The 23,629-nt window shown below is 39.2% G+C and overlaps 1 protein-coding gene across 2 annotated transcripts in view; it reads right to left on the bottom strand.

The window, feature by feature from the left end:
- Positions 1 to 6,800, bottom strand: part of SEC24A (SEC24 homolog A, COPII coat complex component) — a 59,760-nt gene extending 52,960 nt beyond the window's left edge. The window contains exons 1-2 of one of the 2 annotated variants that reach the window (XM_027849074.1): positions 6,719 to 6,800; positions 2 to 502 (exon numbers count right to left, since the gene is read on the bottom strand). In XM_027849074.1, coding sequence (XP_027704875.1) covers positions 2 to 502; positions 6,719 to 6,800 — 583 coding nt within the window. Of the gene's footprint in view, position 1; positions 503 to 5,382; positions 5,446 to 6,718 lie in introns of those variants that run through there. The other variant, XM_027849075.1, reaches the window with a different exon arrangement.
- Between the last annotated feature and the right edge of the window lie 16,829 nt (positions 6,801 to 23,629).

The following is a 23,629-nucleotide window of genomic DNA, read 5'->3' as shown; positions in this document are numbered from 1 at the left end:
CCTGTTTTCATGTAGTTGTTTTGAAGTGAGGGAGCTCCAAGAGAAACATACTGATTATTTCTTGACAGATTTGTATTCCCTGATAAGGATGGCTGGGTCGATACAGGAACAAAATGATTTGTTTTCGATCCCACTGGTGGATGACCATGTTGCCAGTTTGAAGATGGTGAGGGGTCAGGTCCATAAAGAAAGCTATCAGAAGATGTTGGTATAGCAGCTGGGGTTTGAGATGAAGGTGTTGGTGGCATTCGGGGAACAGGGACCGTTGACTGCAAAGATGCCACTGGATTAGGTTGCAAGGGAAGTCTATTGAGAGTCTGCCCAGGTCCCTGATAACTATTTAATGAAGAAACAGTCTGAGAACCACCATAATTATATGGTCCAGAGGCTGGATTCAAAGGAGTCTTTGCTGGTATCTGATGAGGGTAAGATCCTGGAAATGGAGAACTGTATCCTTGGCTAGCTGAAACTTGTGAATGCATCAATGGGTTTTGCACAGGACCTTCAGAGAAGAAAAAAGAAAAAAAATCAAACATAATACATTTTTGCAAAAAGATAGTTTTCATGTTTTAATAAAGCTTTTTTATAAAAATAACACAAACTTCAATAAAATAAAATAATTTCAATATCCCTAACATTTATAGGCTGAATATTATAAAGATTTTTAAAGTTTTTTTTAAAATTAGAATAAAAATGTTATTTCAGTTTGGATGTAGACATTAGTCTTATTGACCTTGAAACTACATTTCCCAAAGTATCTTCCCTATAATGAAGGTATTCCTGTTCATCTACAACTCTGATTTACAGTTCAAAAACTGAAGAAAAGATAATCCCAGAGTTTTTTAGCCTATAATTAGAAGGAAATTGCAAAAGGCAAAAATGTACTACCTCTTAGATTACATAGTTACAGAACTCTGACATTTAAATGCAATGAGATATGTTGATTATGAAATGTTATTGGGGCTGCTCAAAGGTCTTTTTTTGCTTACTTCTTGGTTTGGGCTCATTATGCAAATAGAAGTGGTTACAGGATTGCCCAGGATGAACAATCATAAAAAAAAAAACCCTCATTCAATAATGCATATTTTTCTCACAAACAGCAAACAAACAAAAAAACACAACAAATCATCAACACCCAAAAGTAAGAGTAACTTGTTTTATATACAAGTCTAACAAGCTTGGAAATTTGGCTCCTAAAGCCACAGTAGATTAGAAGTAAATTAGCACGGGAAGAGGAAAGAACATTTATGTAGCACTGAAGGCTGAAACTTACGAATTATAAAATGACTTCATCATGATCAACGAGAACTGCAAAAATACAACCAGGTTTAAATTTTCTTTGCAAATCTGGAGTGCTGGCCTAAATTCTTTTCCTCCACTCTAAACACTTTTTTTTCTTTTATAGGAAAGGGATTTTTAGTTTATTGGGATGAGATTTTTTCCCATGGGTTACAATATTATATACTATAGTTAAGGTGGTGCAGTGGATAGCTCTAACACTGGACCTGGAATCAGAAAGATTTAAATTCAAATCTGGCCTCAGGCACTTGCTAGTTGTGTGCCCCTGGGCAAGTTGCTTAACTTAAGCCTCAGTTTTGAACTTACATCAATCCTGTGAAGTGCTGTAAAATGTGAATAATTATACCACCTACCTCATAGGGTTGATGTGATGGTCAGATGAGACATTTTTTAAATGCTTTACAAAATTTAAAGTACCTCAAAAATGCTATTGTTATAATAAATTCACATAATCATTATTAATTCATATTTTGCAGGACTCTTCTCTACATGTCAGTCACAAGAGTACCAACTTCAGTTTTATATCTTCACTTCAAGTAAAAAGGATTAAGTTTTAGTAAAAATTCTAATGACAAAATTACCATGTACATAATATTCCCTCTGAAAATGTTTTAAACAACCACAATGATGTCAAAATGTAAATCAAATGTCTTCCAAAGGACAATATTTCAGCATATTTATGCTCAAAATACAAATAGGAAAGGATCTAAAGGAAGAAAATAATATGTTAAGAATGCAAAATATAAGGTGATTTCAGGAACTAGTGACAGATCCATGAAGTATGAAGGTGGAAAGTACTACTGTAGAAAGGAAAATTAAAGAAATTCAATAAAGCAGGAAAATGAGTAAGGAAAAAGGGATTCAGGTTTCTGAATAAAAGTTGGAATTTAAAGATAATAATTGTTGGAATTTTTGAAAATAAGGATGACAGTGCCATTAATAAGAGACTTTAAGATGTTTAGACTGAATAAGAGCTGAAGACATCCAAAGTACTAATTATCAAAACAATATGTATGTCAATTTTTATTCATTTCATGTTTTGATTCTAATTACTTTCAACTCTTACAAATGATCCTCAGAACGATAGAATAAGCAATCTAGACTTTAATGCAAGTAAAGTTATATTTAGATTACCAAAGTAGATGTTCTTCTGTTTGTTGACAAAGAACTCTTTGGCTGACCAGAAAAAAAATAAAAAAGAAAAAAGAATATAACAAATTAGTGAGAATTAAGACCTAAATCAAATGAGAAAATCATACAAACTAAGTTGATCAAGATTTAGATAATCAACTCACACTTTATTCAGTTATACTAAAAAGGATTCTCCATATTAAATGAGCAGACATGTCCTAACAGCTCTCATCAATTTGTTCAATCTTTCAATAAAGTAGCCGTTTAATGGCATTCAATAGTGTTTGACTTTTAACTATAAACTGGCCAAAGAGAACTTAAGAAGTCTTATAGTTGAAATTTGGAAGGTACATATGCATATAGCAATTCACTCTAATAAAATCTTTCTAGACAACTTATGGATAACCTCTGTGAGTCCAAAACTGTATGGCTGCCTTTTTTTTTTTTTTTAAATTAGTAAGGCCGGCTAGTGTAGTAGAAAGGATAATGGCCTGGGAGTCCTTTGTCCCAAGTCTGATATTTACTAGTTGCATGCCCTAATTAAGTCAAGAGGCACCTCAGTTTCCTCCACCTTCAAGGTACCTGTACCATTCACCTCACCAAAAAGCAACACACACACACACACATACACACGTTTGTATATATACATATAGTATGTAACTCAACTGAATTACATTCCATTTGAAGTATGGAGTTTTCATTATAGTTCTTGGCCAGCAAATGCTTAGGACTTGGAAGTGAATATAAGTGACATCAAAGTCAAACCTGAATTAACCCAACCTGCTTCTTCCTTATCTAAAGAAACACTTTTTCTGCAATGTGGTTAGAAACCTCTTCACTCTCAAAAAAAAAAAACTATTCTCTTCATTATCAATGAGAGATGCTAAAGTGACCCTATATATTTCGACTAGAATCTCATGGTAGTTCATACTTTTAAATAATACTTTAGAGACCTAGGCACAATACAAAGCTTTCAAAATGAATATAAACTAAAGGTAAAGAACTAAAGAGGGCATTTATCTATTGTGGTTCAATATATTTGTGCATAGTGAATACAAATATCTCCAATTCTGTCACTAACAACACTTTAAAAAATTATTTTGAAATAATTATAGTTTTGTATTTTTAAAGCTTACAAATGTGCTAATAGATTTTTGCTTCTTGTATCACTGTAATCGCAATTATAGATTATAAGGAAAGGCAACAAGTTTTTCTATAAATAGTGCAGTCTATCATTCCTGAAACCTCAGATACTTAAAGTGAGTGCCTTTAAATTATTCCAACTTCACTTATGCACCTTGTTAAATAGACTAGAGATAAACTCAATTTACATAATCTTTGTTTCCCTTAGTTTAATGGAATGAACTTATTGTTCAGTTTCGTTCAAGATGCTGCCACCTTTTCTTTCACTTATTCTTGCTTCTGCCCACACACTACCCTACACACAAAACGACAATTTGTTTCTGTGGTAAATGTCATTTTATCACTTACAATGTAAAACAGATTGTACATTATTAGAAAATATATTACAATTATACATTACAAATTATGAGTCATAATTTGAAATTATCAACATTTTAAATACTGTAAGTGAATTCTCTTCAAATACCACCTTACATTGTAATACTAAACTCCCTTTTAATCAAAGAGGTGATGCAAAGTCCAGAAAGTAGCATAATAGATCTATTACATTTTCCCCCCTAACAACATATAAAACAATTCAAATACCAATCAATGATCAACTGATAAGTTAGAAAGGAACTATCAACTGTCTTCCTCTCAAGTACATTCAATTTAATGAGTTACATTTGAAGTCAATTTTGGGAATCCAAGACATGCCATAAAATTGACAAGCCACTCCCATTCCAAATGACAAACTCAAAGGTAGGGTGCTACATGTACACTTCAGGCAGAAGGGTCAGAGAGTTGATTGTAATTATTCTCCAACCCGCTATTAGGAACTCCTTTAAAATGTTTCTCAACCTCTCTACCTTGTTCAAAAGTTAAGCAGTTACGCCTGCAAAGGATTCTCTATCTCTCAGAATTTTTGTCTTCCTTTGATGGTGATTTCCCTAGTTACTATTGCTCTCTCCTGCCTCAAAACACCTTGCATTTACTAATCTATTTACATACTGTATTTTCTCAGTAAAATTAATCCACCAGCAAGTACTAAGCACCTACTATCTTCTAGGCACCAGGCTCCAGAATAAAACAACTGTTTTCTTACAAGGAGCGAACTCACTTCTCAATGGGGTAGGCAATAAGTATATATAAAAACAGAGGATAAATATAAAGCAAAGAAATACAAATGCAAATAAAGTTGCTAAATAAAAGGTAGTTTGGAAAGGAGGGCAAGAGCTATTGGGAGGTCAGGATGAGGAAAGGCTTCAAGCACTAAGGAGAGTTCACGATCTGCAAAAGATTGTGGTGCCTAATTGCATTTCAGGCATGAGGGATGGCAACTCCAACCTCCAAAGGCCATGGAGATGGAGTTTCCCCCTTGAAGAAGAAACAGAATCCAATTGGGACTGGATCTAGGAGAGTGGGAGGGAGAATAATGTCCAATGAGGCTGGAAAAAAAAAATAAGAAGCCAGGTTATGTAAGATTTGAAAGCTAAGCAGAGGGATTTATATTTGATCCTAGAGACAACAGGAAGCCAATGGAATTGATTGATTATGAGAGTCACACGGTCAGATCTGCACTTAAGAAAAAATTACTTTGGCATCAATGTGTAGGATGCACTGATTTGGGGACAGACTTATTGGCATGTTGACCAAGTAGTATCTGCTGCAATAATCTAGGCAAGGGGTAATACAAAGAAAGCCTGAACTATGGTGATATGTGAGTGAGAAAAGTAGTCAGATATAAAAGATGATATAAAGATAAAAATGGCAAGATTTGGCATTGTCAGTACCAAACTACCATCCTTCCAGTTACCCAGATTCACAGACCTCTATTATCCTGGACCCCTCTCCTCTCCCTAGCTCCACATCAGGAGGAGAGGGTGGTTAACAATGTCAAACAGAGCAAATCGGTTCAGACAGTTTAGAGAAGAGAAGATCTTCAGACCTGGCAATTAAGAAAACACAGGTAACTTTAGAGAGACCAGTTTCAGAATGTAAACTCCTGGACTACCAGGAATTTTCATTTTTGTCTCAGAATCCCCCACCAGTACCCTGAGGTATAGTGACTTTATATAAAGCTAGTCCCCAAATCAGTAAGATCAGGGTTCGGAGTGTGAAACCTCCCTCCTCCAAGTCCCTTGACCTCTCAGTGACCCAGGTAAATACGACAAAGCAGTTACACATCTTCATGGATAAAGTCGAGTTCAACATACAGATGAAATGCCTGGTATCACAGATACCTCATCCTTCACCTCTTTTAAAAAAAAAACAAAAAACCAACAACAACCCCAAAGCCTAGCACCAGTGCTTTAGAAATTAGCAGGCACTTAAATATTTGTTTAACTGAACTGAAAAAAAAAAAAAACAAAACCCACAACTGAAGCATACTCAATCGACAACTTGAAATCTTTCTTGGCCTCAGTTCCTTCTTCCAAAACGATCTCAAAAGTTTCTTCCAACTATTAAATCCAATAACACTATTCATTCTAGAATGAACAGGTCCTTAAAAGCGGTACCAACAAGGTGTGCCCTTGGTATCTCCTCGACTATTTATTATCCGATGAGTTTCCTAAAGACAAGCTACAACGGTCAGAGTAAACAGAACAGCAGGTGTTAACTCAAATTTTTCACTCCGAGTAAGTCTGCATTCTATGGGGGATAGCACTGGAGCACAATCTAGGGAATCTGAGGAGAGGGACAAGCCCGGGGTGGGGGCAGGAATCAGAGAAGGCTTCCCAGAATTGGTGTCCCCAAAGCTTCAGACTTGAAGATAAGGATTCCGAGACTCGCCCGAGCCAGGTCGCATTCCAGGCTCGGGGGGGGGGGGGGCCCCGGGGATGGGGGGGGGGGGGGGGGAATGCCTGCCCCGGGACCCCAACGAGGCGCTTGGGGGGCGAGCGGGGCGGAGGGACAGGGTTCGAATCCCAGGCTCCGGCACGCAGGAGCTGCGCGGCCCCGGGCAAAGTTCTCGGAGCCTCCGTCCCTCATTTTAAACCTGCGGCTCCGGAGCCCCTCAGAGTCCGACTCCCCGCTCGGGCCCGGCGGGGAGGGGCTCCCCGCTGCGGTCACAGCCCGGCGCCCGGGCCGGGGCACCTGCAGGAGACGCCCCCCCCCCCCGGGCCGCGCGTCCTCCGCCTTCTCCAGGCCGGGCCGAGGCACTCACCGTTGCTGTAGGACGGCCCCGCGGCGGACACGGCCCCGTTCTGCGCCGGAGAACTGGCGCCGAGCCTCCCCGGCTGGGCCATGGCGGCCGCGCGAGCTGCTCCAGCAGGGCCGGGTAGAGCCGACTCGAGGGGCCCGGAGGCGAAGGTCCGCGAGCGGGAGGGCGGGCGGTGGCGGCGCCTTCAGGCTCTCGTCATGCGGCCCGCAGCGGCCCGGCCCGGCCCGGGAGCCAGCGCTGCCGGACAGGGGAGCGGGACTGGGGGATTGGGGGAGGACTGGGGGGAGGGAGGGGGACGGAAAAGTAAAGGAAGAGGAGGCGGGGAGGGGGACCGAGAAGAAGGGAGGCCCTCGCCGGAAGTGCCTGTCAGCCGCCTGGCCGCGCAGGCGCATGACGTACACGTGGCACTTCCTCCTAGTGGGCCGGACCGAAAGGGGGCGGCTCCCGGGGCTCTTTCACCTGCCTCGCCCGCCTCGCCCGCCTCGCCCTATCCTCTGTGCGTCACGCGTGGATCAGAGGGCGGAGGGAGAGAGGACTCTGCCCGCCACGTCACGGAGCCGAGCCTTTGGCCAGCTCATCCAGCACGCTGGGGAGGAAGTTTATCTGGCACTCGCTGTCTGTGTGGGTCACTTCCTCTCCCAGTTAGGAGCATGGGTCTGGAGTTGGAAAGGGCATCCGAAGCCATCCAGTCCAACCCCATTTTACAGTGAGGGAAACTGAGATCCACGCCAACTTCCGTGCCCTTCTGGCACTCTGGAGAGTCGGGAAGTGGAGAGAGCCCAGCCACGTTAATATGCCTAACGGCGCTGGATGTGCAGAAGGACAGTGACCTAACCCTTCCCCCCCACTTCAGAGTTCTGTTCACTTTGAACGAGCTTAGATAAATTATTCTGGTTTTATGCCTTGTGTCTTCATATACGTAAGACTGAAATGTTTGTAAAGTTCTTTGAAATCTTTGTATGAGTAGCATTTCGGAAATAGATTGTATATTTTCTTTCTAAGCCCAGTATAACAATGTCTAACCTCAAGGAATGGCTGCTAGGTCACCATAGGGGATATGGATATTGAGACCACTCTCAGACACCCAAGAGGTGTTTCTGCTATAGACCCTGACATAACAACTTGGGCCAGGTTCAGAGCTGAGGGACCCTGCTTTTAATCAAAGGGGCTAGACCTCTCATATTCATCGTGTCCTTAACTCCACTCCAGCTCCCCTGGACAATTTTTGTTATTGGGTCACATCTAGAGGCTCCATAAAAGGAGACTTTAAAAAAAAAAGAAAAATGACTGAATACACGTGATCAATCAGGGATAGGACAGTTAATTTATTCCTACACATAAAAGGTATGCTAAACACAGGATACTCGCAAGGGTACATTTGATAAAAACAAACTTAAAACGGGGTATAATTACAAAAGTAGTATAAAAATTTTCTGTGAAGCTAATACTTATATGAGAACATAAAGCAGTTTGTAGGATGACTAATTGGACATTTTACATTTACCCTTGGCATTGTACCATATAATCCATTTCTGGTACATATCTGCTCTAGACTTGAGTCAATCTTCTTGTTAATGGTTGTTTTCACTAATGAAGATCTCCCTGCTTCCTGCTTACTGTCACAACCACAAGTTCTCATTGGAACTGATGCAGTTTGGGGTCAATGGGAACCCTGAAATATCAGGGTACAGGGCTGCATCTGCCTGGAATGAGTTCAGGAACTCAAACCTTCCAATCAAGTTACAAAGTTTATCTTAAGACCAATAGAGCAGGAGAGATTCTTAGGGAACTTGCAACTTAATGGGGATAAGACTAATGCTTATATACAAAAAGGACTTATGAAAGGATCTAGATAGGAATAAGGAGTGGTAAGTAGTTCGGGGTGTCAAGTAAGTTAATTAGGTGATTAAGTAGGTGGGTTGGGGTGGACCAGTTGCCTTGGGTGGAAGGTACCAGTGATCTGGGCTGCTGAAATGTATGGAAAAATTCAGACACTGGGTTGCTTTCAAAAATATGATCTTTTCCTTTTAGGGATCCAGGTCCCATCACCCCATCAGAAGCAGGACATTGGAACCTATAGAACTCACAAGGTTGCCTCTAAGCCTGAACATATCGACCCAGAGAATCATATTTGGTCACCCACTTAGGAAAGGAAATGGTGGGTAAGGCCAGCAGAAACCTAGGTGCAAATTCATCAAGTTAAGTCTATGCTTCTCATAGAGGGTTGCAGAGAGATGTGGAGAAACCCCCACACATACAGAGCCAAAGGAAAGAGCACACTACTTGCTAAAAGGAAGAGATGCAACCAAGACCTCAAACAAGAAGTTTTTTGTTTTTTGAACTCAGGCAATCCCTACCCCACACTGAACTGAAAAATCCTTTCAGAACTGAGCCACCACATAGCCAGATGTTGTTATTATTCAATTGTGTCCGTCTCTTTGTGACCCATAGCACACCAGGCCCTTCTATCCTTCACTGTCTCCTGAGTGTGTTCAAGCTCATGTTCCACATCTATCCCTCTCATCCTCTGCCATCCTCTTTTCCTTTTGCCTTCAATCTTTCCCGACATCAGGGTCTTTTCCAGTGAGTCCTGTCTTCTCATTATGTGGCTAAAGTATTTAAGCTTCAGCTTCAGTATTTGACCTTCCAGTGAATAGCCTGAATTAATTTCTTTAAGTATTGACTGATTTGATCTCCTTGCTGTCCAAAGAGAAGACTCAAAAGTCTTCTCTAACGCCACAATTCAAAAGCATCAATTCTGTGGCACTCAGCTTTCCTAATAGTCCAAATCTCAAAGCCATACTTGCTACTGAAACAATCATAGCTTTGACTATATGGACCTTTGGCAGCAAGGTGATGTCTCTGGTTTTTACTATGCTGTCCAGATTTGCCATAGCTTTCCTTCCAAGAAGCAAGCCTCTTTTAATTTCATGGCTACAGTTGCTTTCTGCGGTTATCTTTGAGCCCAAAAATGTAAAATCTAACACTGCTTCTATTTCTTCTCTATTTGCCAGGAAGTGATGGGACCAGTTGCCAAGATCTTAATTTTTTTGATGTTAAACTTAAAGCCAACTTTTACTCTCTCTTCTCACCGTCATCAAGAGGCTTCTTAATTCATCTTCACTTTCTGTTATCAGTATGATATTGTCTGCATATCTGAGATTGTTGATATTCCTTACAACAACCTTAGTTCCCACTTTTGATTTGTCTGACTGGGCATTTTGCATGATGTACTCTATGTAGAAGTTAAATAAATAAGGTGAACATATACAGCCTTATCATACTCCTTTTCCAATCTTAAACCAATCAGTTATTTCATGCTTGGATCTAAGTGTTGCTTCTTGACCCATATACAGGTTCCTCAGGAGACAAGTAAGATGATTTGGTACTTCCATCTTTTTGAAGACTTGCTATATTTTGTTGTGATCCACACAGTCAGAAGTCTTAGTGTAATCAATGAAGCAGAAGTAGATATTTTTCTGGATTTCTCCATAATCCAGCAAATGTTGACAATTAGGTGTTTAGTTCCTCTGCCTCTTTGAAAACCAGCCCATGTTTCTGGTAATTCTCAATTCATATATATTTTTGTTTGTTTGTTTGTTTTGGTTTGTTTCTTTTTGGCAAGGCAATTGGGGTTAAGTGATTTGACCAGTAGCTTGTAGAATCTTAAGCATAACCGTGCTGGCATGTGAAATGAATGCAATTGTTCAGTAATTTGAATTTGGCATTTGGCATTTCCCTTCCTTAGGATTGGTACATAAACTGATCTTTTACAATTCAGTGGCCACCGTTGAGTTTTCCTAATTTGCTGATACATTGAGTGAAGCACTTTAACAGCACATATTTTAGGATTTTAAATAGCTCAGCTAGAATTCCATCACCTCCACATGGCCAGAAGCAGGTCCCAAAGCACACAATGTTGATTACAAGAAACACAGTTGAAGCAGAGAGAGACACACAGAGTAGAATCTATTATGCTTCAGTGAAGTAAAAAAAAAAAAAAAGCAGGGATAGCAATCATGATCTCAGACAAAGCAAAAGCAAAAATAAACCTAATTCAAAGTGATAATTGGGGAAACTACATTTTGCTAAGAGATACCAAAGACAATGAAGTAATATCAGTACTAAACATATGTGCACCAAATGGTATAGCATTCAAATTCTTTTTTTTTTACATTTTCTTTTTTATTTTGAACTTAACAATCAGCAACAAATGAGAACATTCCAATGTTTTCCATATATGTTTTGTATCATTGATGCTTTTTTTCTTTTCTTTAAAAAAACAAACTTCTATTGCTTCCCACACTCATCTCCTGCTCAAGCTAGATAATAGGTGTAAAATATGGATGAATATTTTCCCTTTTTAGACCAATTTAGATGTGAGTTAGTTCAGGTATTGCCTGTTCCCCAACATTTCCACTTCCATTGTAAAAGCTCTTTCTTATGTGCTTCTTTTATGTGGGATAATTTTCCCCATTCTTTCTCTCCTTTCCCTCTTCTCTCATTGCATATCTCTTTCTTGCCCATCCATTTTTCTTTTTTTTAAAATTAATTTATTTTTAGTTTTCAACATTCACTTCCATAAGCTTTTGAGTTTTTATTTTCTATCCCTCCCTCCCCACCTCCCTTCCCAAGACGGCACACAATCTGATATACATTCCTGTTAAACATATTTTCACATCAGTCATGTTGTAAAGAAGAATTAGAATGACTAGGAGAAACCACAAGAAAGAAGAAACAAAACAAAACAGAAGGAAAAAAAAAAGAGCAAACAGTATGCTTTGATCTACATTCAGACTCCATAGTTCTTTCTCTGGATGTGGATAGCATGTTCCATCATGAGACTTTTGGAGATGTCTTAGATCCTTGCATTGCTGAGAAGAAGTAAGTCTATCAAAGTCAGTCACCCCACAATGTGGCTGTTACTGTGTACAACATTCTCCAGGTTCTGCTCACCTCACTCAGCATCAGTCTACACAAGTCTTTCTTGAATTGTTTTTCATCCTTTGTTTTTGAAGAAGACCAATGGAAAAAGTGGGTTGTAGGACTGTACCCCTCCCACAAAGTAATAGGTGTAAAATAAGATAAAGAAGATATTAATATTCAAAATAACAGTGTCAGATGAAAATTCAGTAAGCATTAATGATCTGAATTATAGCTGACATTTATATAGCAGTAAACTGTTTTACATGCATTTTCTTATTCCTAATAGTCCTATGAGATAGTGCAAATAATATTTCCATCTTACTAGATTAAGAAACTAAGGCTCAGTAATGAGAAGTGACTTGTGAAATTACTAAATAGGAGAAGTGTGACTAGAACCCAGGTCTTCTGATTCTAAGTCCTAAGCACTTTGTACTCCATGACAGCCAAAATTCTTCCCATAATTACTAATGTCCTTCATCCCTAACTACTTTGTACAGTATTTTGCATTTTTCTTTACATGTTTAATCTGTGCGTACACACACATACACCCACATACATGTACATGATGTTACATCTCATAGGATGTAATTTCTTTGAGATCAGGGAGTTTTTTTCTTTGTATTCTGCATGCTTTCTATAAAACAAGAGCTTAATAAATGCTTATTAATTAATTTTTAAATTAAATTTTATTGTTTTCAAGTAGCAAAAATCTGCCTTTTCTCTTCCCTTTTCCCCTCCCCTCATTGAAAATGAAAGAAAAATAAAACCGCTATTACAAACATATGTAGTCAAGCATAACATTTCCTTGTTGGTTTTGTCATTTATGCACACATATAGACACATATCCCATTCTGTACTCTATCTCTCTATCAGGAGGTAAGTAGCATGTTTTATCATTAGTCTTTTGGAATCATGATAAGTGATTAAGCTCAGTCTTTCAAAGTTGTTTGTCTTTATGATATTTTTGTCACTGTATAAATTGTTCCAATTCTGTTCACTTCACTCTGTATGAATTCATCATTCAAATTTTCCCAGATTTCTCTGAAACCGTCCCTTTCATTATTTCCTAAAGTATAATACTGTTCTACAACCTGTATATACCATAATTTGTTCAGCCATTCCCTCAGTTGATAGTTGATACTCCCTCAGATACTAATTTTTGCCCCCTCAAAAAAAGATACAAATATTTCCATATATTCTTAGATTTTTTTTTTTTGCTTAGGACTCATTCTTCTCTTAATTTACCCACCCTCTAATTCCCCTTTCACTTCTATTTCCCTATTGAGTGAAATGTATTTCTGTACTAAATGTGTGTGTCCATGTGTATTTTTCTACCCTGTGACAAGTTCAGATGAGACTGAGGTACAAGAGTCAATTGATCCCCCCCCACCTCCTCCTTGTTTGCATAGATTTCTACTTGTGCCCTTATTATATAAGATAATTTTCACTAACCTTCCTATTCCTCCCTCTCCCCATAGTGTATTTTTCTTCTTCTGTCTTTCCATTCTTCTTTTAAGATCATTAGGACATAATGGAATCACCCCTAGATCTTCAATCTAATTAGACTCCCTCTATGACCCCTAATAAAGATGGAATTCAGAGGGGACACGTATCATCTCCTCATATTAGAATATAAGCAGTTTATCCTTGCTTAGTTCCTTTTGATTATTTATGTTTACCTTTTTTCCATTTTTTGGGGGGAGGGGAGTAATTAACCAACCATTTTATGAGCAACAAAGGTATTTATTTATTTTTTGTTGTTATGAGTTCCAAATTGTCTCCTTTCCCAACCCCATGTTACAGAAGGCCAATATTTTAAGTAGATATATATGTGGAATCATACAATACATATTTCCATCTATCAGCTCTTTCTGGGAGGTGGATAGCATTTTCCTTCATAATTTATGTTTATTGGGGCAGCTAGGTGGTGCAGTGAATAGAGCTCTGGCCTTGGAGTCAGGAGGACCTGAGTTCAAATTTGGCCTCAGACACGTAACACTCACTAGGTGTGTGACTCTGGGCAAGTTACTTAACCCCAATTGCCTCACCAAAAAACAAACAAAAAACATAATTTATGTTTATCTTCTGTGTTTGCACTTCAAAGTTTTAATGGTCTCTTCATCAGGAATGTTCTATTTTATTCAAGGTCCATTTTTTTTCTCCTGTATGATTATATTCAGTTTTGCTGAATAAATTATTCTTGGCTGTAAGTCAACATCCTTTGCCTTCTGGAATGGCATATTCCAAGTTCTCCATTCTTTTATCGTTGTGGCTACTAAATTGTGTGTGATCCTAACTGTGGCTCCTCAGTACTTGAAATCTTTCTTTCTAACTGCTTCAGTATTTTTTCTTTGACCTGGAAGCTCTAGATTTTGGCTTTTTTATTATTTTCTTTGATAATTTCTTGAAATATAATATCTAGCCTCTTTTTTGGTCATGGCTTTCAGGTAGATCAATGATTTTTAAATATTTTCTCCTCAAACTGTTTTCTAAATCAGTTCATTTTGCAGTGAGAGATTTTACATTTTCTTCTATTTTTCGGTGTTTTAACTTTGCTTTAATATTTCTTCCTGTCTTGTAAAGTCATTAGATTCTATTTGGTCTATTCTAATATTCAGAAGTTTGTTGTCTGGGCAAGGTTTTGTACCTCTTGTTCCAAGCTATTAATTCTCTTTCCAAATTCCTCTCTAGCTCTCATTTCCTCCCAATTTTCCCACTCATTTACAGAAAACATTTTTAAACTAATTTTTTGTGCTCTTGTTACTTCTCTTCCAGGAATTTTAGTTGTTTGTGCCCAAGCTGTGTTTTCTCTTGAGGCTTTGCTTATAGATGTTTTGGAGTCATTCTCTTTTTCTCGGTTCGTGTCTTGAATGTCCCTGTCGCCAAAATGGCTTTTTATGGTGGGATTCCTTTTTTTCTTCTTATGTTTCCAGCCTACTTTCTGATTTCAGATTTTATAGTAGAGCCAGGCTACAGCACTTCTGGAGAGAAGATCTGGGTTGATCTTTCTGCTGCTTTCTTAGGGGTATTGAGTGTGGGGACCTGCAAGCTCTTAGTGTTCTCAGAGTGGTCTGATCCAGGGCAAAGTTGATCAATACACCTTGGTTTGAGCTCTGCAAATTCCTGACTTGGGTTTGGGTCTGAACAAGAGTAGACTTCTGTTGGATTCAGCCACTCTTAGTCAGCTGGAAAGCTCTGCTAGTTCTGAGTGACAGAATCAGTTTCCCTTTGTTCTGAGATTCCTGTGATTCTACTGCAGGTTTTAGACTGGTCTACAAGGTAGAATTGAGAATGTCCTCAGCTCCCGAGGTCTGAGCTAAACTACTACTGCTTGCTTCTAAACTTGCTCCTCTTGGTACCAGCCTAGGGCCCCTGACCACTCCTTTCTTTGGAACACCATTGCTGAGTACAGGGCCCCTCCTCAATCTGCACTAGATTTGTCACCTGGAACTGGGTAGTGGTAGGCAAATCTGCTCCTGCAGCCTTCAACAGGTTTAGGCCCTTCTGTGCTGGTTCTAGGATCTCTTCTTGCCCCAGGGTATAGCCTCTTTCTGCCCTGGAGTGCTCCAGGTGACATGCTCCTGGCTAGACCCCATCCCTTAGGTCCATAGACCTCTCTGCCTGATTCTCAGTTCTGGCAAAATGACTCATTGTGACTTTTTCTTGAATTTCCCAATCCAGATTCAATCTGACATATTTCCTAGATCTGTTTGGAGGAGGGTTTTTTTAGGGAGGAGAGGGGGGAATCTGCTCTCCTGATTGATTAGATAATGCCTGGTATCTTTTTTGCTTTGCTATAATTTCTCTAATCTTGCTCATTTTTGATACTACTAATGTAATAACATCTAAGCTTTACTTGTAAGTACTCTACGTAAGTACACACAGGATGAAAATCAAATCTTTTTGTACAATAGTTAAGGCCAAAGGTGAAAGATCTCCTGGATAAAACTACAAAGGAATTGCAGAAAAGAGAATAAATAACTAAATTTTTATTTAGACTATAGAATTTTTACTTCAAGATCAGTTTGTCTGCTTCACTTTGGCCTCTTAGTTGCCAGAAGACCTACTACCTTAGAAAGGAAGTTCAAGACTTCTGCAAACTCTTATACAAGGAACTGAAACTGGTATTTAATATGAATGACTAATCTGTTACTGAGCTGCTGCTTACGACCACACGTGACTCGTGGAATTGTGTTGAAAAATAGAAACTATTACTAATAATTTCTCAATTCTATTTTTCTGTCCAATCAAGAGCATGGTTTTTATCCTGTGTGCATGGATTTCCTCTAAATTTTAATTTTGCTTTGTTGTGAGAAATGTTAAAAACCTCAAGCAAAAACAAATTTGAAAATGAAATAATTATTTTTGTAATATATGTATACTGAGTGTATAGTGTAAAGATACAATTAGTATATGGCAAGATAGATTTATCATCTGAAATCTCCAAGGTGAAATTTCCACTTTTGAAAAGAATGGGCTGCCAGCTGCTAATCGAGGGAAGGCCTGACAGGATCCAGTGCTATTGTGACTGGGTAGTCTTTCCTTCACTCACCTATCTCTGGTTTCCAACTAGAATTATTTCTGTCTATCATACATCAAATATTTTTAGTCTAAGAATTACCAGGTGTTAAGAATAAAAGGCACTTTCCTCAACACTCTCAAGGAAAGGGTAATACTTAGCTTGCAATTTCCACCAAAAGGCTTGTTACACAAAAGACCCATCATGAGTAGCTAGTAAACCTCTTTATGAAGGTAAGCAGTAAACAAAACTGGGGAAGTTATACAGATTAAAATAGACCAAAGAATAAACAAAAGCAAATGAACTCTTCAACTTGGAAGAAAGATAAAATCCCTGCTCAAATATACAATCTGAGAGGGGACTGAGGTAATTCTCTCTTAGCAATCTGTAAGGTTTCAAGCTATGGGAATCAAGGGGACATGACAAGGGCTGGCTTTTCCACATTTCTATGGCCCCTGGGATATCTCCAGTCTGCCATTCCAAAGTTCTTTCTACAGGTACATAAGCAATGTCAGTTTAGCAGTCCCTCAGTTAATCAGGAGTCACATGTCCTTCTGCATATGCAGCATCACAGAACAGTTCCTCAGCAAAACTACCCCAGGATTGAGTAGAAGTGGGGGTTATATTCTAAAGGTCTCCACAGCTAATATTCTCCAAGTACCTAACATTATGTACTTAGTAAACACTTGATAAGACACTAAGTGTGTATGATTGAATTAAAAATTCTCCACATGTAGTTGATACTTCAGAATCTTAGTCAATTCATCAATGTAAAGACCAGAGAGTCCCAGAAATTTCCATAGTGGGTGACAGACAAAATAGAGTCAGTGAGGCACTTGGAAATTAGATTCCTCCATCTTCTCTAGCACACAGAGAGGATAGGATATGGTGCTGTCCCCAGCTGTATATAGGCTGCTTTACAGGATTGGGTCAGCTGAATTTCCATGAGGCAGACAGGGATTGATAGTACTGTTAATTGTGGTGGCTACTAGTATAATTGCAGCTGCAACCTGACACTGAAGGGAATAGGGGCTGAGACTGCTGGGGACCAGTAGTGTTCTAGGTTTTGGAAGAAATAGACTGGAACCACATAGAGGAAGGATCCCTAATTCTGCCACTGTTAACTCTAGTGACTCCCCTTGGGCTGGTGAACTGGAGAGCAAGCCTAGTTTCTATCACTGCTGTTTCTCACACTTTCTTCCTTATAAACTGTTCATGATCCAGACACAAGGTCCTGAATACACATACCCAATTTTCCTTATTCCTTTCCAGAACCACACATTTGAATAATTGAATAATCCCTTCTACCTGTCAAAGAACAGGAAGGGAAAGCAAGAAGGGAATAAGCATTTATATAGTGCCTACTATGTGCCAGGCATTGTCCTAAGCACTTTACAAATATTATCTCATTTTATCCTCACAACAACCCAGCCAAGTAAGTGATATTATTATCCTCATTTTATAGATGAGTAAACTAAGGCAAACAGAGGTTAAGTGACTTGCCCAGGATCACATAGATTGTGAATGTCTGAGGCTGGATCTGAATGTAGCTCTTCTTGACTCTAAGCCCAACCCGCAATCCACTGTGCCCCCAGCAGCCTAGGGGAAATTTACAAGATGGCTTGAGTCAAATAGTTCCATAAGTGGGTATGACCCATTTCTGTTCATTTTTGCTGATAATAAATACAAAATAAATAGTTAAATAGTAAAATAAATAGTCAAGTACAAGTCCTGTGCATGTGGATATGGAGAAAGTCATGACCAGAGAAGGAGAGCCCAAATAGACAGAATGGGGGCTCACGAGCTGAGTATAAATTAAAGACTTCACATTTTAATATTTTGAGTAATATCCATATTATCCTTAGATTAATTCTAGGCATATCCAGTACTGCCACTTGAAGCCACCTCTGAAGATGGAGCAGACTAGGTATTTTCATGCTAAAAGTCCCTGGTGGTGAGTGGGAATACTACAGCTTTTTAGAAAGGCTAGCCCATCCATGTATGTGCCAAAGAGACTGACAGGACCACGAGGCTGGTGGCTCAAGTGGATTATCATTTTTTGGACACTCACATGTTGTACTCACTGGAGAACTAATGAAGTGTTATACTGCCTTTCTTCAGGCTTAAGGAATTCAACACTAGACCATGTGACCCAAAGGCACCGGTGCAGGAACCACAAAGGTTACAAGTGTCCTTTTACATACAGTGACCTATTTAAAAATAGGTTGTGTTTGGGACTCAAAACATATTTTCCTACTGCCTGAAGGATGGGTTTCACTTCTGCCCCATGGTTCTCCGTTACCCTTGATGGGGGTGTCTAGACTTGGCAAATTGGCTCTAAATCTTTTTAATGATGTACCTTAGTTGTAGAGGTAGGTATCCTGAGCTGCACTTCCATTTAACCATTAAAATTTATATTAACTTTTACAAAGAAATATTTACTTCAAAAATGTAAACACAAATATACAAACTTACTCCCCCCAACATTGGAGAGGGATAATCTAAGCCTCCCACCTCTTACCACCTCAGTCTCTGGGGAGGGTATGAGGTTCATAGCTTAGCTCAGTTCCTATAAAGCACAGTTCTAAGTTCCAAGTCCCAACCCAGGCTTGAGTCCAAGGGACCTTGGCTTCTCCAGGCTTCCCTGCCAGGTTGGATGACTGCAACTACTTACTTGCGCAGCTGACTCCAAAGTCCCCATGGCTCTAACTCCCATATCCAGTGAGGATCACTATTGCACCTGAAACTCAAAAGGACAAACAAAGCAGAATGAAAACAAATACCTCCAGGCCCATTTCTCTATGAGAACAGGGGAAGAAAGTCCTTCCCTTCTCACCTGTTCAGTTCATGGTTCCATGCTGCAGGCAAATGGAGATCTTCATTCTCAGGAAACAATAAGGAAGAGCTCACAGGAAAGAAATTCAGCAAATAGAGTGAGCCAGAAAAGTGTTTCTCTTTCAGCTGCCTCCACCTAAGTGGTAGAAGACTCAGAATATCTCCATGTTAGGAGGTCTGGGCATGCCCAGGCAAGCCCCATCGTGGTGCTTCCATATTAGGGGATCTGGGATTGTTCCAAAGGCCTCTTCTACATAAACCCCAGAAAATATCTGAAAAGGGCCCTAGAAAGACCAACGATTAAATCAAAGAAAATCAGAAGTAAGTTCCTCCAATCGGTCCAAAACTGCATAAAAAGTTGGCCAGAAGTGGATGGAGGATGGTAGAAGGGTAGCAGGGAGCCTGCTATCTACAAATGCAAGTTCACAAAAATGAGCTATAAGTCAGAGGAATATCATTAATAACAGCCAAAGAATGCTTCACCTGGTGCTATATTTATCCTTCATTTCAATCTCCTTTAGCACCCACCAAATTAATTGCATCAGATCAGTAAGGACCATCTCTCTCTCCCATTGAGAATACCTATCATATACTGCCAGAAGGAACCCGGTCATAAGTTGCCATTCTGCTGTGTCTGTATAATTAGTCACCTAGTCCTTCCCTCACTTCAACCATCATAGTTACAAGGTCATTCCATTCTAATACAACCAACTAACATTGAATGTGTAAACCTGATTTAGGATTGTCTAATCCATCAAGACTAGTAGACCATACAACGTGACAAAAATAAATTTACTTAATAGCTGGGCTGGTTTGTTCTTAGGTGAGGCAGCCTGCTAGCTGCCTTCTCCCTCCACTTCTTGGGGGCTCACTATATTAATGCCAAACTTAGTACTGACACCCAAGTGGCTTAACCTACTGCAACTCAGAAATCCTCAGTTCAAGTGATCCAGCAATCTCAGCCTCCCCAATAGCAGGGATTACAGGTATAAAACTATGAGCCTGACCCAGTTAAGTATTACTAAAGGAAAAAGAAGTGAGGTTTCAATGGAGGAAAAAAAGGATCTGAGGCAGAGCATGAATGTCCCTGGTCAGAATGTTTGAGAATGGAAGAGGAAAGGAAGCGTGATAGGGCCAGTGTTTTTAGAAACAACTTCCTTGGACTACAGCTTCCTGTTTTAGTTTACTTGCCTATGGGCATAAAAAAAATCCCTGCTACATGTAATCTGAACCTCTCAGACTTGGTGAGTACCTGAGACCATGCAAGCACCCTGATGGCTTACTAGCTAGACTAGTTTCCAGATGGATGTAAGGGGGGCTGCCTCCAGAGAAGCTACTTGTGTATCCTTATTGCATATTCTTGTTGGTTAGGGCAAAGTAAACTCCTTCTTTGTTAAATGGTTAGTGACTTGTACGTGCTTCATTTCATTCCAACATCAAACCAGAATTAAAGCATTAGATCTGTACCTCCAACAGGAAGAAAAAAGATGTCTTATAATTAGAGATTAATAAAAGATTTCCAGGACTTCCTGAAGAGGAGGGAACTGGCTTCTCTGAAGAGAAAGAAGCTGTTTGTTTTCCAAAGAATGACAGAGTGGAGTCACAGAGGCTATCAGGTAAGAGATCATCCAGTAAAGGTCAGAGGAAGATTTGAAAATGATTAATAATTAGCAATTCCCAGCTCAGTGGTACTAAGACAGCTGTTTGTCAGTCTGATCACAGCAACAGAGAGCCCTGTCTTTACAGGACATGTATCCAAGACATAACAGAGAGCCTCTTAGGATTTATCAAAATGGGTGACAACTACCCTCTTTGGGGAACTCGTGAACATAAATGATATTACTGAAGGAACATAAAAAGTATTTCCCATGTTTATGAAATTTTGGATAAAATTCAGAAGACCGTAAAGACACAAACTGTTTTCCTCACAGTTACCCATCGAAGGCAGGGGATACAGAAAAGAAGAAATGACTTGGAGAGATAAATACAGGGTTAATAAAATAGTAATTCAGAATGGGACTTGGACTTTTGGACAACAGCTTAAAATATAAGGATGATGGAGTACACCTAATTTCCACCTAATTGTAGAATTATTCCATCCACTCCTTATCCCCACCATGATCCATTGCCTCTTTAGGCTATGTATTGCAAAATAATATTAGGGTAGAACTTTAGTCTGAAGTCCTTGGTCTAATCTAAATGAGAAAGCTTATCAGTTTTTAACTATCAATTGAGACAAAATGACCTACACTGTACTCTTTTAAAATTATCTTTATCAAAGGCCTAAACAGTTTCTAAAAGAAGCAGACTGATCAGTCTAAGAAGGACTACTCCCTGTAATCAATTGACTAAGAGCAAGAATTAAAAAAAAAAGTATTAATTCAGTTAATAAAAATATCTCTTGAGTTCAACTTTTGCTAGGAAAAACAGAGTCTTTCAAGAGAGTGGTTAAAAAAGGATTGAACAGTTTTGGGAAAATGATCACCCATGATTAAAAAAAAAAGTTAAGCCACGATTGTTCTGCCTGATGAATCAAAGCTGTTTACTGGACTTTGTTTTCCTGTGTGATCTTGATTATGGCATTTGTCTTTGTTCTTGAAATCTATAAATTATAACTCAAATATGGCTGACTTAGAGAGATTTTCAAAGGTATTTACAGAGGTATGATTATAGGGGTGATGTGGGGCTTCAATTATCCAAATATCTGCTGGAGTTATTTCTACCAGAAGTAGAAGAGCAAATTTGAACAATAAATTTGTATCTGGCAGATTTGTGCCCAAAATACATGGTACTGAGTTTTTCTTTCTTATAACAAAAGCTAGTAAGAATGTATTTGTGACATACACATCTAATCAAAAAGCCTTTAAATTAAAAAGGATGGGGAAAAAGAAATTCATAGGAGACACAATCCAAGAAAGGAGAAGCAGTCAAACTTTTGACCTCAAAGGTCTGTACATAGATGCCCAAAATTTAGGCTATAAGCAAGAGGAACTAGCGGTCCCGAAGCAAGAAAGCAAAGTTGATTCCACATGTATCATTGCGACTTGATGGGGATGAAACCTATAACTTGACTGGTCTATGGTTCTGGATGGGTATACCTTATATAAAAGAAACAGCATAAGTAAAAGGGGAATAGATGATAGAATATTGCATATGAATATATCCTAGTGCATTTGTATAAGACTCTCCTTATTGTTGGAGAGAATGATTGATTACACAATGCTCTTTGTGTGATATTTTTCTAGTCTGATATTCCCTCTCTGCAGACAGAAGAGAAGGTCAGCCTTGTGGCCCCAAACTCCTGTTCCACTCTAGTCAAGAATCAAAGTCCCCTTGAGAGAGATTGGCAGTATTCCAGAGGTAACTGTTCACACTGCCCTGCCAGCTGCATTTAGACAAACCCATGTGTATACATGAGGCCATTAGGTGGTACAATGGATAGAGTGCTGGGCCTGGAAGTTATATGACCCTGCCTACATAAAACTGGAGAAGGAAATGGCACTCCATGAACAGCATGATCCATGGGGTCATGAAGAGTTGGATAAGACTGAACAACAACAACAATGTGGATATACATATAACTTACATGGGCAACATGCACACCCTACATAAAGAAGGCATGTTTGTCAACCAGTGAAAACCAGTTTGACAGGTATGGCCCCAACCCTCCAGGATGATAGTGTGCCAAGGTCAATAAACCCAAAGACTGGGCATTAACTTCTCATCCCCTTTCAACTTCTTGTGGTATTGGCACAATTAAGGTTAAGTTTCCTACTTCCCTGCTCCTTATTCCTCATTAGGCAATTTGGAAAATACCTTCACTCTACTGGTCATAGAAATAACAGGATGGTCTCCCATTAGTATTATACTGACTCTTTGTCTCAAATGATATATGTTTGACTTATGAAGGGTCCTTGGATCCTTCAAGTGCAGTGTGGATTCTTCCTCCATCCCTCGTCTGTTCCACCCAATATGGGCATGGAGGCTGCAGCATCTTTGCTGTTCTCTCCTTCCCCTTATGAGTAGCAATAAAATTGTTAAAGTTATTTTTCCATGGGCTGCTGCTTTTCACCTGAACTCCCTTGAATTACATTACTCATTTGTGAAAATCTGAGAATCAAAAGGGAGGATTATAGCAGAGAATATTTGGGTACAGTTCAAAGAATGAAGAAACATTCTTTAAAATTATTTTATAATTTTGTTTTGGGATTATACTACAGATAACCTGGGTAGAAAAAGAAAATCAATGAAGAAGTTGGGAAATATCTCAAACCTTTTACAGAGGTATGATTATAGGGGTGATGTGAGGCTTCAATTATCCAGATGTCTGCTGGAGTTATTTCTACCAGAAGTAGAAAAGTTAACTTATTGACTTGTTGCAGTGAAAATGTTATCTCTCATAAAAAGATGGAGGAACTAATGAAATTCTATTTTGGATCTGATTCTCACTTAACAGGAAGGAGCTGGGTTGGAAATGATGGGAACCCTGTGGGAAATGGGAATAACTTCTCCCTCTGAAAGTATATGATAGAAGAAAGGTAATCTAGGCAGTCTGACATGTACCCCAGATTTGGGGAATACAGATCTCAAACATTCCTAAGGAAAAATAGGGGAAGTCAGCCCAGGAAGAATGG

This window comes from Vombatus ursinus, unplaced genomic scaffold (assembly GCF_900497805.2).
Source record: "Vombatus ursinus unplaced genomic scaffold, bare-nosed wombat genome assembly UNPS02007284.1, whole genome shotgun sequence".
In the NCBI taxonomy this organism is placed as follows: Eukaryota; Metazoa; Chordata; class Mammalia; order Diprotodontia; family Vombatidae; genus Vombatus; species Vombatus ursinus.
The sequence above is the reverse complement of the archived record's forward strand: the minus strand, read 5'-3'. Positions and strand labels throughout refer to the sequence as shown.